At 35.8% G+C, this 22,350-nt stretch overlaps 1 protein-coding gene across 7 annotated transcripts; it reads right to left on the reverse strand.

The window, feature by feature from the left end:
- Positions 1–18,601, reverse strand: bin1a (bridging integrator 1a). 7 transcript variants are annotated; one of them, XM_079821969.1, is made up of 20 exons: positions 18,308–18,595; positions 15,821–15,901; positions 15,635–15,689; positions 15,440–15,534; positions 13,030–13,125; positions 12,838–12,948; positions 12,652–12,744; positions 12,227–12,312; positions 10,784–10,859; positions 10,302–10,357; positions 10,035–10,079; positions 9,511–9,589; positions 9,239–9,361; positions 6,777–6,854; positions 5,796–5,813; positions 5,106–5,348; positions 4,731–4,775; positions 3,040–3,108; positions 2,841–2,942; positions 1–2,477 (listed from the first exon to the last, which is right to left on the reverse strand). In XM_079821969.1, exons 1-20 carry the CDS (start codon positions 18,392–18,394, stop codon positions 2,376–2,378), a joined length of 1,740 nt encoding a protein of 579 aa, XP_079678095.1. In that variant the 5' UTR covers positions 18,395–18,595; the 3' UTR covers positions 1–2,375. The 7 variants fall into 7 exon arrangements, with proteins under 7 accessions (XP_079678095.1, XP_079678097.1, XP_079678099.1 ...); XM_079821968.1 differs by having other exon boundaries at positions 129–2,477; positions 4,722–4,775; XM_079821971.1 differs by lacking the exon at positions 10,035–10,079.
- Between the last annotated feature and the right edge of the window lie 3,749 nt (positions 18,602–22,350).

Genomic DNA, 22,350 nt, shown 5'->3' on the forward strand with positions numbered 1-22,350 from the left:
ACTTTGAACTTTACAGAAGTGCATTTATTTTTGTGTTGACAAAGCACATGTCAAGTAAAAAAGGAGGTTAGTTTCCCCCCCACAATGCAGCATAGTGAATGTGAACAGCTTGTGGACACAACAGTGGAAAAGTTACAGGATTAAATCCATGTTTATTAGCATTGGTGAGTCAGCAGGATACAGGATTGCAGAATGATACACTCATGGCTTATAGTGGCGTAAGGTGACCCTGGTCTCCCAGGCCACCTCAGCAAGAAAACATCAAGTCACTACACACAGACACACTGCTCATGGATTTAAGCATGCCTCTTTCACAGTCACGCTAATTACAGATATAGATATGTTCAGAGAATTTGTATCTTTAGTGACGAAACTCAACAAAACTACACAATGTTCACGGCTACAAATGCAACAACGCTAGCAAATATCCTAACTGTGCTCAAATACAGGAAGAGGAAGTGTTTGTCCACTCGCTCTGTGGACTTTCGGTTTAAATAAGAGCTTGAGGTCATTAAAGATGCATTGGCAGCTTAAATAACTCAGTAATCAGTCTCTTTACAGATCACATTGATTTCTTAGTACAGGGTACAAAAAGCAAACACACACTTGCTTCAAAACTGGTGAAGCGTGGCAAGAACTCCCCCGAAAGCTTGGGTCACATGACACGACCAATTAGAGAGAGAGATCAGGAGTAGCAAACAAACCAAAACAAAAAGCAAACAAGTTCTCATTCAACACAACAGATGACTGGAGAATCAATATCTCTGCCATACCAACTTGAGTTCGGTGCTTGTTAAAGTTCATAACCTCAGATACAATAAACCTGTTCTGCTTTTGTTGCTATATGGGATGGATGGTTAATTCTGATCAGACATGAAAAGACCAGAGTTGATAAGACCCCAGTTATAAGCCAGTGTTCATGGCACATAGAATCATTTTAACTCGCATTTGTCTCACAATGTACAAAAATAAAACTATAAATACAGTGTAAGAGGACTGAAGTCATACTATGCATATTCTGAGTCATATTTGAATGTTGCACTGTATTAAAACTCACACACTTGAGCATTAATATCCACACTTTGCCAATATCGCCGACACGTCCATGAATACAATTGATAAAGAATTAAAAATCTGTGCAGAGCTTATTGCATTACATGTTAAGAAATTCTTCTTCACGGAATGTAATGACCAAGACAAATCATGTGTATGACTCTGTTTGCACAGTGAAGTATTAATCAAATATTAATATCGGAAATGGCTTTATCAAAAACATCTGTGGACAGTAATAGAGCGTATACAGCAAAGCTAAGGGTCAGAAACAGCACGCAGGTTCGTTAACATATAACCTGAGCAAGAGTCCGGGGTTAAATACATCAGCCTCATTAGTGTCGACATTAACTGCATATGGAACGAGTGCATATGGTTTTGGGACAAAATACTTATTTAACTACATCAGTCTTGATTTATTTTTACGTTTTAGTTCGTTCCTGATTTAAACATGCAGAAATGGTGCTGGTAGACCTTTGACAGAGCAGTCAAACTCCATCCTTGTGAAGAAACGGAAACAGTTACCCAGTTAGCATGGAACGTTCTGGAAAGTTCGCTCAAAGTTATGACCAAACATTCTTCCATTAACGTCAACAGAATGCATTTTTCAAAGTTATCTGGTATTTAATAATGTTCTCAAAAAACATTATTTTTACATCCTTCATTGAATGTTTCCTTAAATGTTTCTGTAAATGTTATACTTGTTACTTTTAAATGTTCCCAGAATGTTCCATTAACGTTGGCATGACCAAGAACAAACTTTTTAAAACATTTTAAACATTCAAAAATAACATTTTTATAACTTAGAGGGAACATTAATTCTTAGAACACATCATTGTTAGCTGGGTATTCACCATTTAAAAAAAAAATACTGTTTTGTTTCCACCTGTGAAATAATATATCATGCAGCTCAAATAGTGCTCAATATCATCTCTTTTCTCACCGGTTTGTGAGCTCATCTTTCAGGTATGAGATACGACTTCAAACTTTTTCACTCAAAATGGGACAATGGTTAAGAGTGGCTAGTCTAAACACATTTACAGCAAGGACTTACTTTGGGTATGTTACTCCCTCTTTTAGAAAAGGCAAAACTACTACCACTTATTTTGTCAAAGGTTGATCCTACCTTTTTATAGCATGACAAATATGAGTGAGGACGCCCAAAACAACGCAAAGACTAACCTGTCAACAATTCCCACAAGCATAACCAGCAGATTGCCTGTGGCTGTGCATTTGTTGGTGTAGTAGTCTGCATTTTCAAAGGAAGCAAAAAGGAGTAATATAGAAGGGGTAACAGTGTCACAGATCAAGCTGATCACAGGCGCTCACATCCTCTGGGTGAAGTTTTCAGGAAAGACTCCCTTTTTCCCAAGACCTTTAAGCTGAATCCAGTCAGTCTCTCTGACTCCCATCAACCACCCTTCATCCTGTAAGCACACAAAGTCAATTAGGTGTGATCTAAAAGGGATCTGTCATCATTTACTCACACTCAATTTGTTCCAAACCTGTATGAGTTTCTTTCTTCTGCTGAACACAAAAGAAGATATTTTGAAGAATGCTGGAAACCAAACAGTCGACTTCCATAGTATGGGGAAAAACACACTATGGAAGTCAATAATGCCCCACAATTGTTTGGTTACAAACATTCGTTCATTTATACAGGTTTGGAACAACTTGAGGGTGAGTAAATGATGTCAGAATTGTAATTTTTTGGGTGAACTATCCCTTTAACTAACGCCACTGATATCTCTTGGGTAAGAGCAATATATCAAAAATACAACTATACAAACCTGCTCATCTGGACTTTCAAAGTTCACAACCAGCACCACATCTCCTGCCTTCAACTCCAACTCATCGGAGTCATTGGCGTTGTAGTCGTGCATTGCTTTCACCTATATTCACACCAATATATGTCTCACTTCTTTTGCTTAAAAAGATTCAGATTAACAGATCATTGTTAGTTAAATGAAAACATCATTTTGTACTCACTTTGAACAGGAAGAATTCTGGCATCTCTACACTCTCTGTGCTCTCTGTGGCCGCTGGTGTGACCGCAGTCTGGAAGCAAAGACATATATTTATCCTTTTGGTCACACTTTAGATTAGGGTCCAATTTTCACTATTAACTAACTAGTTGTTAAGTTTAGGTTTTGGGTTGGAATTGAGTAGGATTAAAGGGTTAGTTCACCCAAAAATTAACATTCTAATAACGTAAACTGCGTAGGAGATTGGCACAGATTGGTAAGTTGTTATTTATTTATTTTTTTAAATTTCGCACAAAAGTATTCTCATCGCTTCATAAAATTAAGGTTGAACCACTGGAATCACATGGACTATTTTAATGATGTTTTTACTACCTTTCTGGCCCTTGAAAGTGTTAATTAAATAGCTGTCTATGGAGGGGTCAGAGAGCTCTCGGATTTCATCAAAAAATATCTTCATATTCATACAAAGTTTACATTTTTGGGTTTACTAACCCTTTAAGGATGTAGAATATGGTCATGCAGAATAAGGCATTAATTTGTGCTTTATAAGTACTAATAAACACTCAATATCCTAGTAATATGCATACAAATAAGCAACTAGTTAATAGTGAGAATTGGACCATAAACTAAAGTGTTACCATACTTTTTAATGCATTATATGAATTGTTAGCATCAAAACAAGAAAGGTGCTCCACTTAGCACTTAGTTCCTGACATTCTGAAGAGTCCCTAATGTACCATTTCAGATGGTGAAGTCTGCAGCTACTCCTTCGGTCCACCAGAGGGAGCCCTCACCTGATTATCAGCATGCACTACTGTTCAACAGATTGGGGTCGGAAATATTTGTTTTGTTATATTTTGTTGTTTAGATAGGATAGTTGAAGGACAGACAGGAAATCATGGGAGATGAGGAAGGTCACCCACTTTTTTCTGTCTCTGACAGAAAGATGTTTACCAAGGCTGCATTTATTTGATCAAAAACACCGTAATATTGTGAAATATTATTACAATTTGAAATAACTGTTCTCTATTTAAATACACTTTAAAATGTAATTTATTCTTGTAATGGCAAAGCTGAATTATCTTATCTTGCTTATTCAAAAATCATTCTAATATGCTCAATTGGTGCTCGAGGAAAAAAAAATGTATTGTTAATTTTTTAACCATGATTACATTTTTTTTTTCAGGATTATTTTATGAATAGAACATTCAAAAAGAACAGCAGTTATTTGAATCAGAAATATGTTGTAACATTATAAATGTATTTCCTGTCACTTTTGATCAATTTAATGTATCACTGCTGAATAAAAGTATATTTTTTTGTTTACAAAAAAATAAATAATTAAAATTACGGTGACACTTTATTTTGAGTGTCCTTGTTACATATGTTACATGTACTTACTTACCATAGTAATTACAGTAAATTATGCATAATTACATGCAACTAAACCAAACCCTAACCCTATAGTAAGTACATGTTGTTAATTATTATTACTCAGTACTTAAATATATAATTACACTGTAACAATGACACCTTAAAATAAAGTGTAACCAAATTACTTACTGATTGCAAACCTTTGAACAGTAGTGTATGTTGCCGCAAATCTTGGGTCACCTACAGTATTCCTGTTTGTCCTTTAGTCTCTTGCTTTGTGTTTGATTATCATATCTTAATTTATTGACTTACATCACTTACAGTTTCAGCTACTGCCTCTTCTGTAACAACTGCCTGCTCTTTGGCCTGCAAAAAGGAAAGATCAGGAGATAAAGAAGAAGAGGGCCAATATAGATTGAGGAATAAAAGGTAGAAATACCAAGAGAGAGCCAAGAAATGAAAAGAGAGAACAAAAAGATGCAAATTACACAGCTATTCTCATAACATATCAAGCCTGGTTGTAGTTACTACTACTACTACTACTACTACTACAACTAAAGCTACTAGCGCTGCTACCAGCATTCTCCCAATTGCCATGCTAAGCATCTTCTTGCTCCCATCCAGTGATGCCTACAGCAGCAGGACCTCAGTGCAGCGCAGCTCAGCTCTTGTCAGCTAGCTCTATGAGATTTGTACCTGAGCCCCATCATCGTCCCACCCCTGGGCCTGCTGGGTAGAATCAATGTCATTCCCCTGCACAGGCTGAGAGCCCTCATCCTCATTCCAGGTGGGGAATGCGGCTGGAGCATGCACAGGTTGGCTACCATCATCATCATCATCCCAGGTAGCCTGGGTACCATCATCGCCCCAGCCAGAGTGCACAGTCTGGGGACCATCATCGTCCCATGTCTGAGGCACCTCAGCTTCCTTCTCTGTTTGCTACATGTGGCAGGGGGGTGGGTAAGCAGGGCATTGAGGGGAATGGTGGGAAGGGGCATGTGGGAGCCGGGAAAAGCATGACCAGAGCAGAAAAAGAATGAGGAGCCAGAGAGAGTGTAAAAGACAGATGAGCATTTCTTCAGCCGAACACACTATGATGTGGGACGTGCGACATTAATATCGTGGACGGATACTGGTGCTAAAGCAGGACAGACAGACATTTAAAACTTTTATGCAGGACAGCTTTGCAGTGAAAGGAAGTTTAATGGAATAACTGTTTCGCAAGGGCAGATTAATTTCCCTTACCATTAAATATACTGAATAACATGGCTTTCAGAATTAGCTAAATCATTTAAAGTTGCTCAAGAATCTGTCTGAATTAAAGGGAAAGGTTATATATGCTGGTATACACTATAACTTTGAGGAAACAATCAAAAGCACACTCACCTCCCATGGATCCCAATTCTGTCAAAATGTACACACACACACACACACACACACACACACACAGATAAAGCAAAATTAATGACTGGACCAAACAGATTTATCCATTTGATTAAGAGGCATTTACACTGAAGTTCCATTGCAGACATATACGTACATTAGGGGTGTAACAATATATTGTGTCACAATATATCGCAATACAAAAATGCAACAATATGTATTGTGGATAGTGACAATCTGTATTGTGTATAGTTCACCCAAAATGAAAATTACTGTGTGATAGTTGAGTGTCAGTACTACATTAAACTACTATATATAATATTGAATATAATGTATAATAATGCAATGGGGGAATATTTGTGGGTCTTGTGTTACCAGTAAAAAGTGGCCTACATTATTTTAAATATATCTAGTCAGTGATAGAGTGCAAGTATTCATCTAAAATAAATACTATTTACAACTAAATAAAACTATTTTAGACAAAAATTTTAATTTAATAAAAAACATTTTTTTAAAGTATTTTCAGCTTCAGAATCATTAATATTTTTATTCTGGTGTCATCATTGTCCTAAGCATTGGGTTACCAGCACCAAGTCCAAGTCTATTCATTTTCACCCCCAATGTAATGGCAAATTTAGCATTTTAATCAACAGTACATTTTTTGTTAACCTTTTACCATGTCTTGGATTATCGTAATAATATCGTATTGTGAGTTCAGTATCGTGATATGTATTGAATCGTGACATGAGAGTATTGTTACATCCCTAACGTACATACATACAAATACATCATAATGCATCAAATAAACATACTATATGTCGGTGTTACAGTACTCAAGACCATATTTTTAGGAGCTTTTGACTTGGTCTGGGCTCGGACTAGTCAGAAAATATGATCTTTGAGTCCGGTCTTTTCTGGACTCGAGCACTACAAAACTGCTATAAGCTAAAACTACTAGCTCAAGTTCTTTTAAATCTGACAGACCTGTGCAGCTGGGGTGGTGGCGGCCTGAAGTGAGTCCAGATCCATATCCAGCAGATTAGCAGTGGCTGGAGCGTCATACTGCAGTGGTGTAAAGTATTTGAGTAAATATAATTAGTTACTGTAATGAAGTATATTTGTGGCTACTTTGTAGTTTGACTGAGTAGCAAAGCCATCTGCAACTTTTACTCTCTACTTGACTACATTTTTGAATAAGTGTATATATAATCTTTACTCCAATACATTTGTGATGAGTAATGCAGTTTGTAATGCATGTACATTTTACATGGCACTCTGCAGCAGTTTATTTCACCATCTACAGGGCATTGAAGGTAATATATCTTGTCCATTTTTGTTCACCCAACTATGGAATTCCAAAGCTGACAAAATAATAAATAAATATACAAAGTATTTATACTTTTATTTCCTTATTTTGTATAACTATTTTTTTCCCACATGGTTTCTGTCCATGTGTGCCAAGATTTTTTAGAAATCCAGACCAGACGATCTTTCATGGCCATGTCCAGGATATAGAATATGTATGGTCACCCAACAGTGATGGGAATAACGGCGTTATCGATAAACGGCGTTACTAACGGAATTATTATTTTCAGTAACGAGTAATCAAACGAATGACTGTTTCTCCCGTTACAACGCCGTTAGCGTTACTGAGAAAAAAAATGCAGCGTTACTATAATTGAGCTCACTCAAGTCAGTCGGACCTGCAAAGGTTTTTTTTCTCTGGTTGGTTGGTGTGTGTGTGTGTGTGTGTGTGTGCGGACGTGCGTGCATGCCATGAGTTTGGTACACATAACTGATGATGATTGGTGGGTGGGAGACAAGGTTGAGGTTGATAGGTTGAGTTCACACACACACACAAACACCTATGACACACACACGCACATGCATATGCACAGTCACACACACCAACAACCAGGAGGAGTCCGAGCGATGGCAAGTCCAACGACTTCAAAGGTAGCTTTTGCAAACTGGTAGTATAAGCGCTACTTTTCCCTCGTTGAGGTGAAAGGTAAGAATGTTTATGTAACATGCAACTTATGCCCAGGAAGAAAGAGTCTCTCCACATCGGTGGCAAGTAATTCTAATCTAATGAAGCGCCTCACATCAACACATGCCGCCACAAAATTAGTGGCTAAAAACCCAGGTGATAACGTGAGCTACACTACCAAAGGAGTAGTATAGTACTGATAATATTTACACTATAGTAGGTCTACTGATAATATTTACAATAATGTATTGAATTTGATAGGTGTCTCTCACATTGTCCCACAACAACATTACAATAGTGTACATTAATGTACAATGTTTTATAATAATAATTTATTCTATTTAGTGTCCAATTCATTCATTTAACAAATTTAATATTGGGGGCATCCAAGTTATTTGACATATTTGAACATTTGAGAAAAAAAAAAGTAACACAGTAGTTACTTTCCCTGGTAATTAGTTACTTTTATAATGATGTAACTCAGTTACTAACTCAGTTACTATTTGTAAGAAGTAACTAGTAAATATAACTAATTACTTTTTGAAAGTAACGTGCCCAACACTGTCACCCACTAAACATACAGTTAGGGTGATATTAAATCACTTCAACTGGGATATTGGCCAGATTGCCATCAGGTGGATGCTGCACATTGGTGGTGGTTGAGGAGATTCCCCCCTTCTATGTAAAGCGCTATATAAATGTAACAAATTATTATTCATTATTATTATTATATCTCTATTTATGTATTTATTTATTATTTTGTCAGCTTTGGAATTCCATAGTCAACATGGCGTATGGCTACTTTTATGCAAATTTGAGTGCATTAGCAGATAGTTGTAAATCGCAGGTGTTTCATACAGTATATGAGATAAGGACATGGATACAGCCTAAACCAGTCCAGTGCAAGAAGGCTTTGACTATTAAACTCAATATTATTTTATTTATCAGTTATATTGAAGAGAACTTTTTGAAGGATATTGGTTTACTTATGCCCTTTTTGAGCACTTGTGTTTAACTGAGACTGATGTTTAATAGGCTGTTGTGTCAACCTTGATTTATTGCAATATTGAGGTATTTTATTTTGTGATCGCTCTCCTCACAAATCAACAGTTTCTTTTTTCTCACTGGCATGTCTCTTAGGTGCTGAGAACTAGTGCATTTATATGTTGTAAAATAACTTTCATTTTACCAACCATGGTGGATGGACACTTCCAATTTACTTCAAGTCTTCAAAGTGCAGCCAAAATTAAGCAAGCTACAAGCTAGAAACTTTTAAAAGAACACCTGATAAGTGACCTGCTGTTGCCCATTTTATTTATACTATCATAATTGATTGAATTTCAGTTTAGTAATCCATGTCATTCCAACTCATGAATTGACAGGAAGTCTTCACATATTATCATATGTAGCAGTAATAGCCTGGAGACGAGGATTAAAAGAAGAAATTTCTGCTGACCTGTGTTGGCGAAGTGACACTGATGTTTGGCGTGGCAGCCTCACCAAATAGATTGATAATGCTCTCCTGCTTCATATCCTTTGATGGAGTAACTTTAGGAGGCGGAGGGACAGTTGGTTTTAGCTGGAAACACACATAAATAAGAAATATGTTTGACCAGTGTCACTGATGTTAACGAAAAAATATAGTTTACAGGTGTCAGGAGAATTATCATACCTTGCAACATACCTTGCAAATACAAAGCCATGGTGATTTCTAAATGCATAAATTACCTTAGACGGAGATTTGGGAATGGCTGGCGGTCCTCCTGGGCTCAAAGTGTGATTGGCATCTTGTGTTCTGTCACTGGAGCTAAAAGTACAGAAAATGATCTAAAAACAGTCTCATGGCAATGATGAGCCCCTCTGTGTCATGCTTTCATTAGGCTCAATCCAAGAACCAGTGCTTTACCCTACAAGCACTAGTCTTAGATGACCAGTGTGAACAAAAGTCTGTCTGGGATACTTCCACGCCAGAACTGACATACTGTAACTACACTGGAAGATATATCAATCGTAACATTTATTCATGCAGACTGAGACGCAGTTGCTTCCTGTGCAAAATCATTCTGCTCATGCAGTGAACTCAAACGCTCTGTAGAGGCATCGTCTAAACACATAGTTGCAGAATGCCAAACTGTAGCTGGAAATGGTTACACTTGAGGCAAAAAGCTTCAGTAAGACGGAATGCAGAGACACGCATACACACACACATACAAACTCTCAAACACACAGCACTGTAGGGCTACCGCTGTTACCTCTTCTGGGCTGTTGGTGTCCTCACCCCCTGGCTACCTGTTTTTCTGTGAGAGTGGTGTTGGGGTTTGTTCATTTATTTAATTGAATATACACTGTATAGAGTGTAATTATACCAATACTAATCATTGCCATGTGCACAATTTAGACACAGTTTTGATGCAAACATTTATAAAAATTAACCATCAAGGTTAAAAATGTACTGTAAATACAGTTCAGTGCTTCTCAATGAAACTTTATGTATATCGCATTATATAAATTTGACTGACCTGGACATATCTTGATTTTCTAATTTAACCAGTGTATCATTCAGATTCTGATTAATCTGCAAGACAAAATATGAAAATAGAAATGAAACATCTTTTGAAATGTAGAAGTTGTTCCTTCATATTTTACTATCACTGTCAATAAATATATATTGTTGTTATACATTGCTGTTCTTTTGAACTTTCTGATCATCAAAGAATCCTGAAGAAAACATGTCATGGCTTCCACAAAAATACTACGCAGTTTTCAACATTGATAATAATAATAAATCTTTCTTGAGCAGCAAATCAGCATATTACAATAATTTCTGAAGGATCATGTGACACTGAAGATTGGAGTAATGGCTAATGAAAATTCAGCTTTATCTTCACAGGAATAAACTACATTTTATATATTAAATATATTAAAATAGAATATGACAAGTTATATACAAAACATCATAATATGGATCTGTCACTTAATGGTGTTGCACTGGATTTCTTACTTTTCCCATTTCTCTGTGAAACTTCTCTTCCAGACCAGCCACACTTTGGAATGTATTCACATAAAAGCCAACACGACTGTAAGAGAACAGAAACAATTTCAGCCCCCATAAGATGACAACGGATCTTAGTCTAAGATGGTACAACCATGGACCATTTATGGCCAATCTGGTGCATATTGCACACAAAATGGTCAATCAGATTGTCAGGCAAAGTGCCAAATAGGTTCATATAGCACTGAATCTTTGAAAGATATTCAGAATTTAGTTTGAGGCACTACTATTACTAAATAAACTCCATTTACATAAATTAAAAACAGACACATATTCCACTTATTGAAATATTTTGTGCAATTATTTGATTGTGTTGTTGAACGCCATGTCTATTATTGGGGTTTCATGAATTTTACATTTATCTGCCAATACATTTCACATAAAGAAAATTATCTGTTGTATGTTATAAGTTCTTCCTAGTCTCAGACGTGGCTAATATCCGATGCATAAGGCACACAGAATGGGAAACACTTCGAGAGTTTCGAATCATCATCTGATTGGTTGAATTCTACAGAGAATTCAAGCAAAGCCATGTTTACAACTGTGACCATGAGCGCTTATAAGGATCAACTAAATACTGGATTTTTAAATGTATTTAAAAGTTCATGACATAGACTCTTTAAAAGACATCCAAGAGTTCAGCTTGAGGCACTTAGTGGAAACAATTGGATGCATGCTGATCTGTTGTTGAAGGGACATGACTTTATTGTACTTTATTTTAAGTTCACGCTCCTAAATGTCATGCTGAACAAATGTGATTGGTTGCGTTACATGTCAGTTAACCTCTTGGGTGGTCCTGGGTAAATAAGCGCAGCTATGGAGTCCAGACCTTCTGGCGTCAGTCTAAAGGTCTGGCTGCGCGAGATTAGGTTCTACCTGTTTTAAATGGCCAGTTTTTAGCCAGAATAAAGGGTCGATCGGACAACACTTTTCATTCCACTGACTTCCATTCATACGGATGTGAATGCTGGAGACTGGAAGCTCATGCAAAGAAGTTTCGCATTTCGGCTTATTCCAAATGAATTCCTGCGGATACATATCACGTGAAGACGTGTAACCAATAGAAGATCGATACAACACGGCGTAATCTAATGGATTAATTAAAATAATGCACTTTTTTTGCAGTATAGTGGAGTAGATTGTAACATTTTTGTTTTTTGGATTTATTGTTATTTGATGGATTTATTATTTTATGAAAAAATACACCACAGAGTGGGATGTCATATAATGACTGTTGAAGTGTCCGTAGAAAATTTTGTATGCTCAAAGTCTAGTGTGACCGCGGCTTAAGCTGAAATGTGAATAGTAAATGCCAGTATTCAAACGCCTGTGACAGAAAACACAGAGAAGATCTGTGAGCGTAAAATAAATAAAACAGTAATAAATCCACACCTGTTCCACAGAGATGGCAGTTCTTCCTGCAAATCTATATTAATCTCTTCAAACACCTTCTGTGCCCTTTCCAGCTCTTCCTCTGCCTATAAACACATACAATTGCATTAAAACATGACAGGGAGTTCAATAATCTTAGTCACCCACAAGGCTTTAGCCGTTGAAAATAGATCGGCCTGAATACAGCTAATCAAACATGATCAATTGCTTCACCTACCCTGCTTGATTTGTCATTTATTTGACCCAAATGTGTATGGAATTTCATATCATTTTACCTTTGTCTAACCAGGCGAGAACAAGATTCTTATTTGTGTTGGCCTGGCAAGACGATACTGTCCTCTTGAATGAGGGAGAGGGAATCAAAATGCTGGCTAGCTCTTTTCACAGCTCATGTAGACGTAGTATATAGTGTGTTATAGTGTCACCTGACTCCTGGAGAGACTGGTTTGAGCCACGTTATGGGCGGACAGGATCCCCTGAGCCCAACCTGGGGCGGCCCTCTCCAGCAAGGAAGCCGGCTATATACAGAACAAGTGAGAAAAAATAAAACAAATCAATTTTTTCTCGAATTTTTTGGCATTAGAACATTCTTGAAAAACGAATGACTGTACCTTGGTGATCTTAATCCCCTCCTTTCCCTTCTTGCCTTTGTTTACCGCAGCAAAGTTGTGCCGTGCACTGTCAAAATCCACCAGCTTCCTGTCACGCTTCGCAATACGGGCCTAGAAAGAGTTTTACAGATATTAAACGGAAATTCACAGTATGATATGCTAAACCATAACATCATCATGGGCTCTTAGTACTCTGATGTCAGGAAACTGGCCCAGGTAAGTGTCCATGGATATAAGCGCATGATCCACAAGTTTCTGATGAAAGTCTGTCCAAAGGAGGTCTGAATCCTGTTATACACATACAAAAAGAGACACAAAAGATCAGGAAAAATGCATTTTGTTGAACACCCAAACACATTCACACAGATAAGTACTGTATCTATAGAGACAACTACAGATCAGCTGGATCCTTAGCGTAATAAAACTATTTAGGATAAATCTAGTATCACTACTTGTGTGGTTTCTTGCACAACTATATTGCATTTACATGTTTATAAAAACTAAAGAGACTAAACAATGAAGATGTACATGGGTCTAAACCTAAATGATAATAAAACACCTTGAATTACCTCCTATCTGTTTCATCACTCCTAACATTCCTTTCAATGAAAGCAGAAATCAAGTAAAAATGGTGGACAATGACATGCAAGACATGTAGAATGGATGCACTTTGTAAAGGGTTTATAAAGGTGTTTTTAAATTTCTAATAACTCGTATAAACTCGACTATAAATCGTTAATAAGCAGTTAAAACTGCATGAATAAAAAAGGTGACTTTAACACAATACCTGCCAAATAGTGAGCCATCTTTAACTCACATGTTATAAATGCTTAATAAATGTATTTATTCACACTTATTTAACTCAAAACCAGATTCCTGTTTTATTTCAAAATGCAGCAAAAACAGACTATCATAGTTAGACTGAAGGGTGTTGTATTTGTGGTTTTCTAATGAATATGTCAATGACTGCCACTTTTCTTAAAATGTTCCTTGGCAAAAGTTACCCCCATGATATTCCACAAAAAGCTCATTATGCCTATCAACTTCTTGTTTATCAAAAAATAAATGATCAAACGTTATTTTGGAGAAAAAAAACGAGCACAATAACTTGATGAGATATTAATAATGAATATTTTAATTCCAATATTAGCGACTTGTGAACCTTAGTGTAAACATGAACATAAACATGTAAAGTGAACTCGTGTGAATCATGTAACTCATTAATAAACTGTTCACATGTTTTCACTTTACATTAAGGTTCACTTTCATAGGTTATTAATGTTTGTAACTCATTAATAAATGGTTGAGTTAAACAAGTGTGAATAAATACATTTATTAAGCATTCATAACATGTGAGTTAAAAATGGCTCACTATTTGGCAGGTATTGCGTTAAAGTCACCCGTTTTAGTCATGCAGTTATAACTACTTATACTACGGGGCCGTTGAATGCTTGAATCTGATTGGTTGATGAACGTTCTGAGGTGTGCAATTATTTTCTGGGAGACGCACAGCGAACGTAGTTCCAGGCAGCTCTTGACCGCATTACAGTTCCATATCACTTCGCATAGTTAACTGTAATAACGGAAATTACAGGACTAAAAAAAAACACCATGACAGACGATTTTCCTAAAGTTAATTTTAATATTTACGGAAACTATAAAACGTTCAACAAATGGGCGGCAGGAGTATTAGACGGTCCAGATGAAGAACAACATAAACGGAAGCGGACATCAACAATTTATAATGCATTTGTAAATGAGCTATTAGTCATTTAAAAACACCTTTACGGTAAGGGAACCTTAATGTAAAGTGTTGCCAAAAAGGATAAGAACAAGTACTGTTTTTAACATTGATAATAGTAAGAAATGTTTATTAAGCACCAAATCAGAATATTAGAATGATTTCTGAAGGATCATGTAACTGAAGACTGGAGTAATGATGCTGAAAATTCAGCTTTACCATCACAGGAATAAATTGCATTCAAAAGAAGACACATTCATTTCTGTATTGAAAATATGGTGAAATGACAGATGAGTTGAAATGGAAAGAAAAAAAGCTGTAATGGATACCATGTACCATATCTGCCCTCAATGAACGTGGCAAAGGTATTTTATGTCATTCTCCATCATTAGGGTTTACTCTTTACATAAGATCTCATGAAATGGCTTGGCAAGCACCATTATTTTCTTTTGAAAAATAAAGTTCAGGCAGGACATCAATTTTTTAAATAGCCGTTAGGCAAAGACTGAAGATGTATTGGGGGAGGGCATTTTCATTTTTTAACCAAGATTTGGATTGTGCAAGATGACTCTGAAATATTTTAGTCCATTTTCCGAGAAATACTACACATTTTAAACTTAAATATCTTATTAAATAGTAAAAAAAAACAACAGAAGAACATGAATTTTTGAGAATTTTTTGAGAACATGAAAGAAGAATTTTTGTCTGAATGTATACCTTGCTCAAAACACATTTCCTGACATGAAATCTTATTTAATCTGTATTAATGAGTAACATTAATGAGCTTCATTTACTCCTGAATTACAATAAAAGTGTCAAATACATTTTCTTGAAAAGGACTTAAAAGAATAAAACAATAACCTCACAGATGGAGTCCACATCCTTACTTCCATACCAATCAGACTCATACATGTCATCCAGGCACTCGTACAGACGTTTAGAAGAGTCATGCATGGCTGGGGGAAACCATGAGAAAGGGATTGGCAAGGGTAAGAAAACAACATATTCAATTCATGTTCGTTTTAAGTGTGTAATTTTATCAATTGGTAATCTCACCTTTCACTGCAGTCAAATAGGCCCGAAGGTCTTTCTGCAGTTTGCTACCTTCCACCTATGTGAGCACATGACACAAAAGTGAGACACAGTCATAACACCTGGCATGACACCAAAGAAAACCCATATGTTGCTTTAGAAGGACATTTGAAAAAAGTGAGTGCACTGCACAGTTAGAAAAACACTCACCAGCTGTTTGTTAAAATTGATCACACCCTCTTCAAATGCCACATCTTTAGTCTCATCTGCCTTGCCAAGCTTTTGGAGAACCTGAGAGAAAATGATTGTATTAATGATAATTTATTCACAGAAACAATTATTGTGGCTTGCTACATCTCAATGCTTGGCAGTTGCTTGTTTTTGAAATATAAAATTAACAAGAAACTGTTGCTTTCCAGAGTGTAATGACAAAACAGAACCCCTATACAGACAGAGCATCTTTTCATTGAGCAGAACTGCAGTGCATAGGTTAACTAATATATCTGTATTATCCTGTAAATGTGTCTACAACATAGAAGACTATTGCTCCTATGTAAACGACATCAACAGACAATCAACGATGTTATGACGATGTTCTAGAGTGAGTCCTAGGTCTCATACAACAACTTTTCAAACATCCAAGGTCAAAAAACACTTTAATTGTCTCATAATATACACTGCAGCATCACCGCTTTTCTCACAGTGAATGAAATGGTTCGATAATCTGATGATCAGCTGCTCCTGACTGTGCCTAAAACTAAGCGTAAGCTCAGAGGGGACCGTGCCTTTGCTGTGTCTGCCCCTAAACTATGGAATGATTTGCCTTTGCATGTTAAGCAGGCCTCTTCTCTAACTGTTTTTAAAACCCTTCTTAAAACCCATATTTTCTTTTTGGCTTTTGACACCTAGTAAGATGTCGACTATATTTACTTGATTTAATTTGTTACTTTGAATGCTTTTATTGTGTGGTTAGTAATTGTACATATGTTTTTTCTGTACAGCACTTTGGTCAACTAAGGTTGTTGTAAAGTGCTTAACAAATAAAGTTGGTATGGTATGATAAAGGATCCGGTCTCTCTAAACCCCTCCTTTCTGAGAGTCTACTCTGATTGGACAGTTGTTCGCGAGCAGCCGATAAAGTCTATAGGCTGACATTGTGCAAATTTGTTACAAACCTACATAGGGTTTGTGCAGGAAGTAAGACTGACATTGCTGACGACTCGTTTCATGCAGTTCAGAATCGGTTCTTTCTTTTGGGAGACAATAACTCCATTTATCGTGGACTTTAATCTTTTGAAACTTTGCAGAGCGTTTACATTCACAAACAGCTATGTTACATTATTATTATTCAAATATATTCATTATTAAAAGCATAATAGGGCACTTTAACCACGTACCTCATTTAATAAATGGTGTCTAGACATTACAGATACATTGTCAGTGTCATATATATTGCTCAAAAATCATGTCTGACTGGAATATTTGTTTATCAGAAAAATGTACCCGAATCTCTCATTTCCTTGTCTCTAAGAAGAACGCCTTATATCCAGTAGCAGCTCGTGCAAAGAACTCAAACATCATTCTAGGATATATCCAATCAATTGCCAGATTTAAGCCAGATGGCCTCTAAACTATTTAATCCCACTGTTGACATTTATAACCAAAATTTACTTTGGGGTTTGAATAGTCTTTAAAAAAACGTTTAAAAAAGTATTTTACACAGAGTTGTCAAATGTCAGACGGCAGCAATCAAAGTGATGAAGGATGATACAGCTGCTACAGCGGTGATGAAAAGTCTGACTCATTTCCGCGAATCGGTTCTTTCAAACAGTTCGTTCGAAGAACCGATTAAAAAACGTAATTGCGTCATCATCACATGACATCTGTCATCTCAGCGTAAAATGTTCTAAAACATTTCAGTAAAGCCATTTGTAGGCACGTATTGCTGTTTATTACGTTTTCCCCTAATAAGTTGTATTAATAATAATTAGTATAATTAATAAGTAATTCTTCCGTTCAGTTTGTAGTAGCCACGATTCAGCTCATGGAAACGTAGTCATTAAACCCTAAACATACCAGAAATACTAAAATTCACTTATATCACATAGTTCTCGGCTCTTTACAAACCTGACTGATGCTGATGATTCACGTGAACAAATCGTTCGGACTTGTTTTGTGAACCGATTCATTGCACATATTTCATTCAACAGAATGATTCGTTTACGAATCGGACATAGCCGCCGCGCTCATCTATTGGACGAGTACAGCTATGCAAAGGTTCAGAGGCAATAAACGGGGTGATTAAAGCTTAACACTCGCAGAAAGCTGATCTTCGTGGTATTTAATGCACAAATCCAGTGTAACAGGCGCCGTTTTCTATTTGTTTCCATAGCAGCCCCACTGCAATGACATAAACAGCGAGCTTGCGCCTTCAATACTGTAAAATCCATAAATGTATTAAATATTTGCAAATACATAGCAGGCAAATGCATGTACTTTAGTATGCTATTTGCTAGTCATGGATGAGCCTCGGCTCTAACACATTTGCACGTTTAATAGCCTACATCACCTTAGAGGACGATTGCACTGACGGCCTGTTAAATATTTCTTGGTGCTGAAAGGTAGATATCACCAAGATCAGCGTTGAGAGAGATGATGAAGCATTTAAATATGTATCTGATGATTAAAATGTCTTACCTTTTCCTGGGCCCTGGTAATTTTTTTCTGTACATTGCTTGCTATTTTTCCTGCGGTGACCACTTTCCCCATCGGTAATTCAGCCATTTTTATCCGGATTGTGTTGGTTGCAACTAACGCGTCAAATGAGCATTTGTTACAATGTCTAATTCAACAGAGTATTATTTCCTTCAATGCAGCTGCATTAAATTCTAGGCCTTATAATAACACTCGCCCCTGGTATAGAATGAACCTGCACGAGCGCACACGATATACATACAGATGGCCATTGACCAATGACAATAGCGCAGTCTTAAAGGGACAGTAAACTATTTTTTTATGTCACCACTGGCATCAACGAGTCCGTAAATACAATATATTTTAGGGTTATTGTTCCTGCTTGCAATTGATTTTACAGTTAAAATATATAACCGAAATATTTTCACTTGAGGCCAGGTCACAAGTTATTTCTGAAGGAAGTTGTATTGACCACCTGAATGACTGAAAATAGATTCAAAGCTACTACTTCAAGCTGTGCAATAGCCTAAACAAACATAAAAACTGCACTCAATGATTTGCTTCAGTAGTCTATTTAAATCAGTTACATGTGCTTTAAATACATTAAAAAGGAAGAAAAAAAAAGAAAAATAAATGTTTGTGGGTTGCGCATGGGTCAGCCTCATTTGCGGATTGCATGAATGAGCTCCATAAACTCCAGAGTTTCTCCATAAAATCCCCATCACTTTTCAGCAGATGGTTCTGATTTATTTGTGGTCCTCAGTGGTTCATGGATCAAACATTTATTGGAGCACCAGAATTAGGCAGTCCAGGGAATTTGATAGTTTGTGGCGAGACCTCAAAGCACAGCCTCTAAGGAAGCTGCAAGTGATGTGATTTCTATTTCAAAACCAATAGTGATCAGTTGCATGCATAACAATGTATTCCAAGCCAAAGTATTCCAGCTCTCTCAGTCAACAATCTAAATCAAACATATAAATATATGATTTTTGAGATTTATTGAAAATTCATTAGGCATAGATCAAATTTTTATAATTTTTAGTGTATAGTTTAAGACAAAAGTGTTGCTGTGAGCCTGTAAAACATAATGCTGCCCTCCTTGAACATTTTCTGGAGGTGTATAGAATTATATCAAGTATATCAAAGATGGTCGACGGCCATTAATTGTATCATTGCGGTGAGTTTTTCAATAATTCATGTACATTTATTCATACTTTCCTTTTGCCAATGACAATTATTCTATTTAGAACACATTTACAGTACTTAATATCAATATATGTGTGGCCTAATCTAAACGAAATCAAGCATTATCAATTATGTCATAAAGTCCCATTATATATATATATATATATATATATATATACATACATATATATATATATATATGGAAGTCATAAGAAGTGTTCCTTTACCATGATTAGAATGTTAAAAGGGTTTTTAACATATTCTATGTGCTATCCTAGTCGTATAAGAAGAGATTACATTTTACATTACATCTCAGGAAATCAGTAAAGGATTTCACAAGCAATTATCTTGTATTTCCCCTTCCACCCAAATGTAAAGAAATTCATTTTAAATTATGTAGGATATTTACCCAGCTAAGGAATTTCTAAGATTAAGATTTAATGTGGATCCAAACACTTGTCAGATTTGTAATAATGATATTGAAACTGTTGAACTTTTTTTTTTTTCTGTTTCAATATACTTTGGCTAATCCATTTTGGAATGAGGTGCTTCATTTGATAAAACATAATATATCTTTTTTTCTATTACTTGGGAGATTGTGCATTTTGGAGTAAAATGATGAGTATAAACGTACAAAGCCAGGAGATTATTTGATTTGTTTAACCCCCAACAGTTTTTATGTATTTTATATTGCGTTTTTAAAAAAAAATAATAATAATTTAATGCAGCACTATGCAATACCAATTGTTAAATCTCAGTCTGTGAAGTATTTTAGTTTAACTTGTGTTAGCCTGTTATCTTAATGTTCGAATGCAAATAAAAAAGTACCATTATATTAAAGAAATGTATTCTAATTTAATGTATTCACATTGAACCTACTTCCCACAGCAGTTTCAATGTAGCACCAGCAGAGGGGGCAAGTTATTTGTTTCAGAGATATTTATTTGTCTATGACATTTTAAAGCGATGTTTCACCACCAATTGGGTTGCCTAAATTATGAGAATAACGTTGAAACCACTGACCACATTTTATTTTATTTTTGTTTTCTATAATAATTCAAAGCTGTTGTGGTCTCAGTTGTACAGCTAAATGTCCTGCACCAGCGTCCATGTGAACCCCCTTAGCTATAAACAAGTTAAATTTGGTGTAGGCCTACTCAAGAAAGATTGTACGCAACACTATCTGGATAACAACCTTGGCTAAAACGAATGTCAGAATCGGTCAGAATGCATTGTATTGATGCAGCTGGTACGCAGGAGGGCGGTAGTGCTGCAATGTCTCAGCCCGTTGTTCAGCCTGTTGAAGCCAGATTCTGAACACCTGACCCGTGTGCTATGCATGCACCAGTAACAGCCATCCTCTGCACAGGTTAACAGAAACGGTATTTGTATATAAACAAAGGTTTACATCTCATTAATGAGCATTGGTCTTTTTAGACGAGCCTGTTTCTGAAGCTGCTTTTTAGAATCATGACGTGTTTCAGCACTAGACAGCGCCAGCAGAGCGAGAACCGAGAGTCAAAACTTTACTGTGACACATATTTCATAAACAAATAAGAAAAGTGCTGTCTTATATTCTTGTTATAATGAAACATAGAAATCAGCTATAGTCACAACTGTATTCTTTTCATGTGGCCACATAATCCTCGCTGATGCCCTGTCACATATTGGTAGCATAAGGTTTTTTTGTTTTGTTTTGTTTTTTGCTATTTTTACTAATGCAAAGTCCTCTACGTGTTTACAATTTTTCCTGCGAAGTAGAAAAGCCAGAAATGCAAGACAACTGAAGCATCGCTGTAGTGCAACATTCAACATCTGTGAGACGACCTGTGGACTACATTCATGTGTTATAGTGCAAGCAGGGTAAGAACACATAGCCTATTTTTATATTCTTGATATTAAAATATTCGCTGTAATTTAAAAGCCCAGTGTAATCCTGTTAAGTGGAATACAGAGTCGCAATTCATTAATACATTAACCCTCTAAAGCCTGACATAGGCCTATGAGTTAACAGTCAGATGTCAGAAAAAAATCTAGAGAGAGAGAGAGAGAGAGAGAGAGACTGCATGCTTATGTTTTGTAAATGGAACAGTTTATTGAAGCATTATAATTAGATAAACTATTTAAAAAATCTAAAGCGAGAAAGATAGAGAGAGAGTTTGCATATGTGCTCTATGTTTTGAATCATATTTGACAGATCAGATAATTTTTTGCCTTATTTACTGTAATTTGTGAGAGAATTGAGTGCATATTTGAGGAGTAAAAATCACTTCAGTTTTATTCAGAATAGAAATGTGTCATTCGGTCGCTACCAAAACATTACTGTCACTACCGAAAATGTGCAGTCATGACCGAAACATGGGATGTTTTGTCAAATATAAAGTATATTGAATTATCAACTAAGATGTTATGATAGTGTTTGGTTCAATGTATGTGTCCCACAACCAAAAAACACTTAAGAATTTAAATCTTAGCTGCTGTCCGTAACTTTTTTTGTTTTCAAGATTTACAAAAATTATACAATAAGAATGTACAACATGAATCCTTTTTCCAAACCGTGTTTATATATATATATATATATATATATATATATATATATATATATATATATATATATATATATATATATATATGTATATATATATATATGTATATATATATGTATATATGTATATATATATATATATATATATATATATATATATATATATATATATATATATATATATATATATATATATATATATATATAAAATCTAAAAGATATTTTTAAAAATGATTTCAATATCATTTTCATAAGTTGAAATTTAGGGGTTAGGGTTTGGGACAACCACCTCCCAATTGAAAGTAACCAATACATT

The sequence above is a fragment of the Gobio gobio genome (genome assembly GCF_949357685.1).
Source record: "Gobio gobio genome assembly, chromosome: 7".
NCBI classification, from domain to species: domain Eukaryota; kingdom Metazoa; phylum Chordata; class Actinopteri; order Cypriniformes; family Gobionidae; genus Gobio; species Gobio gobio.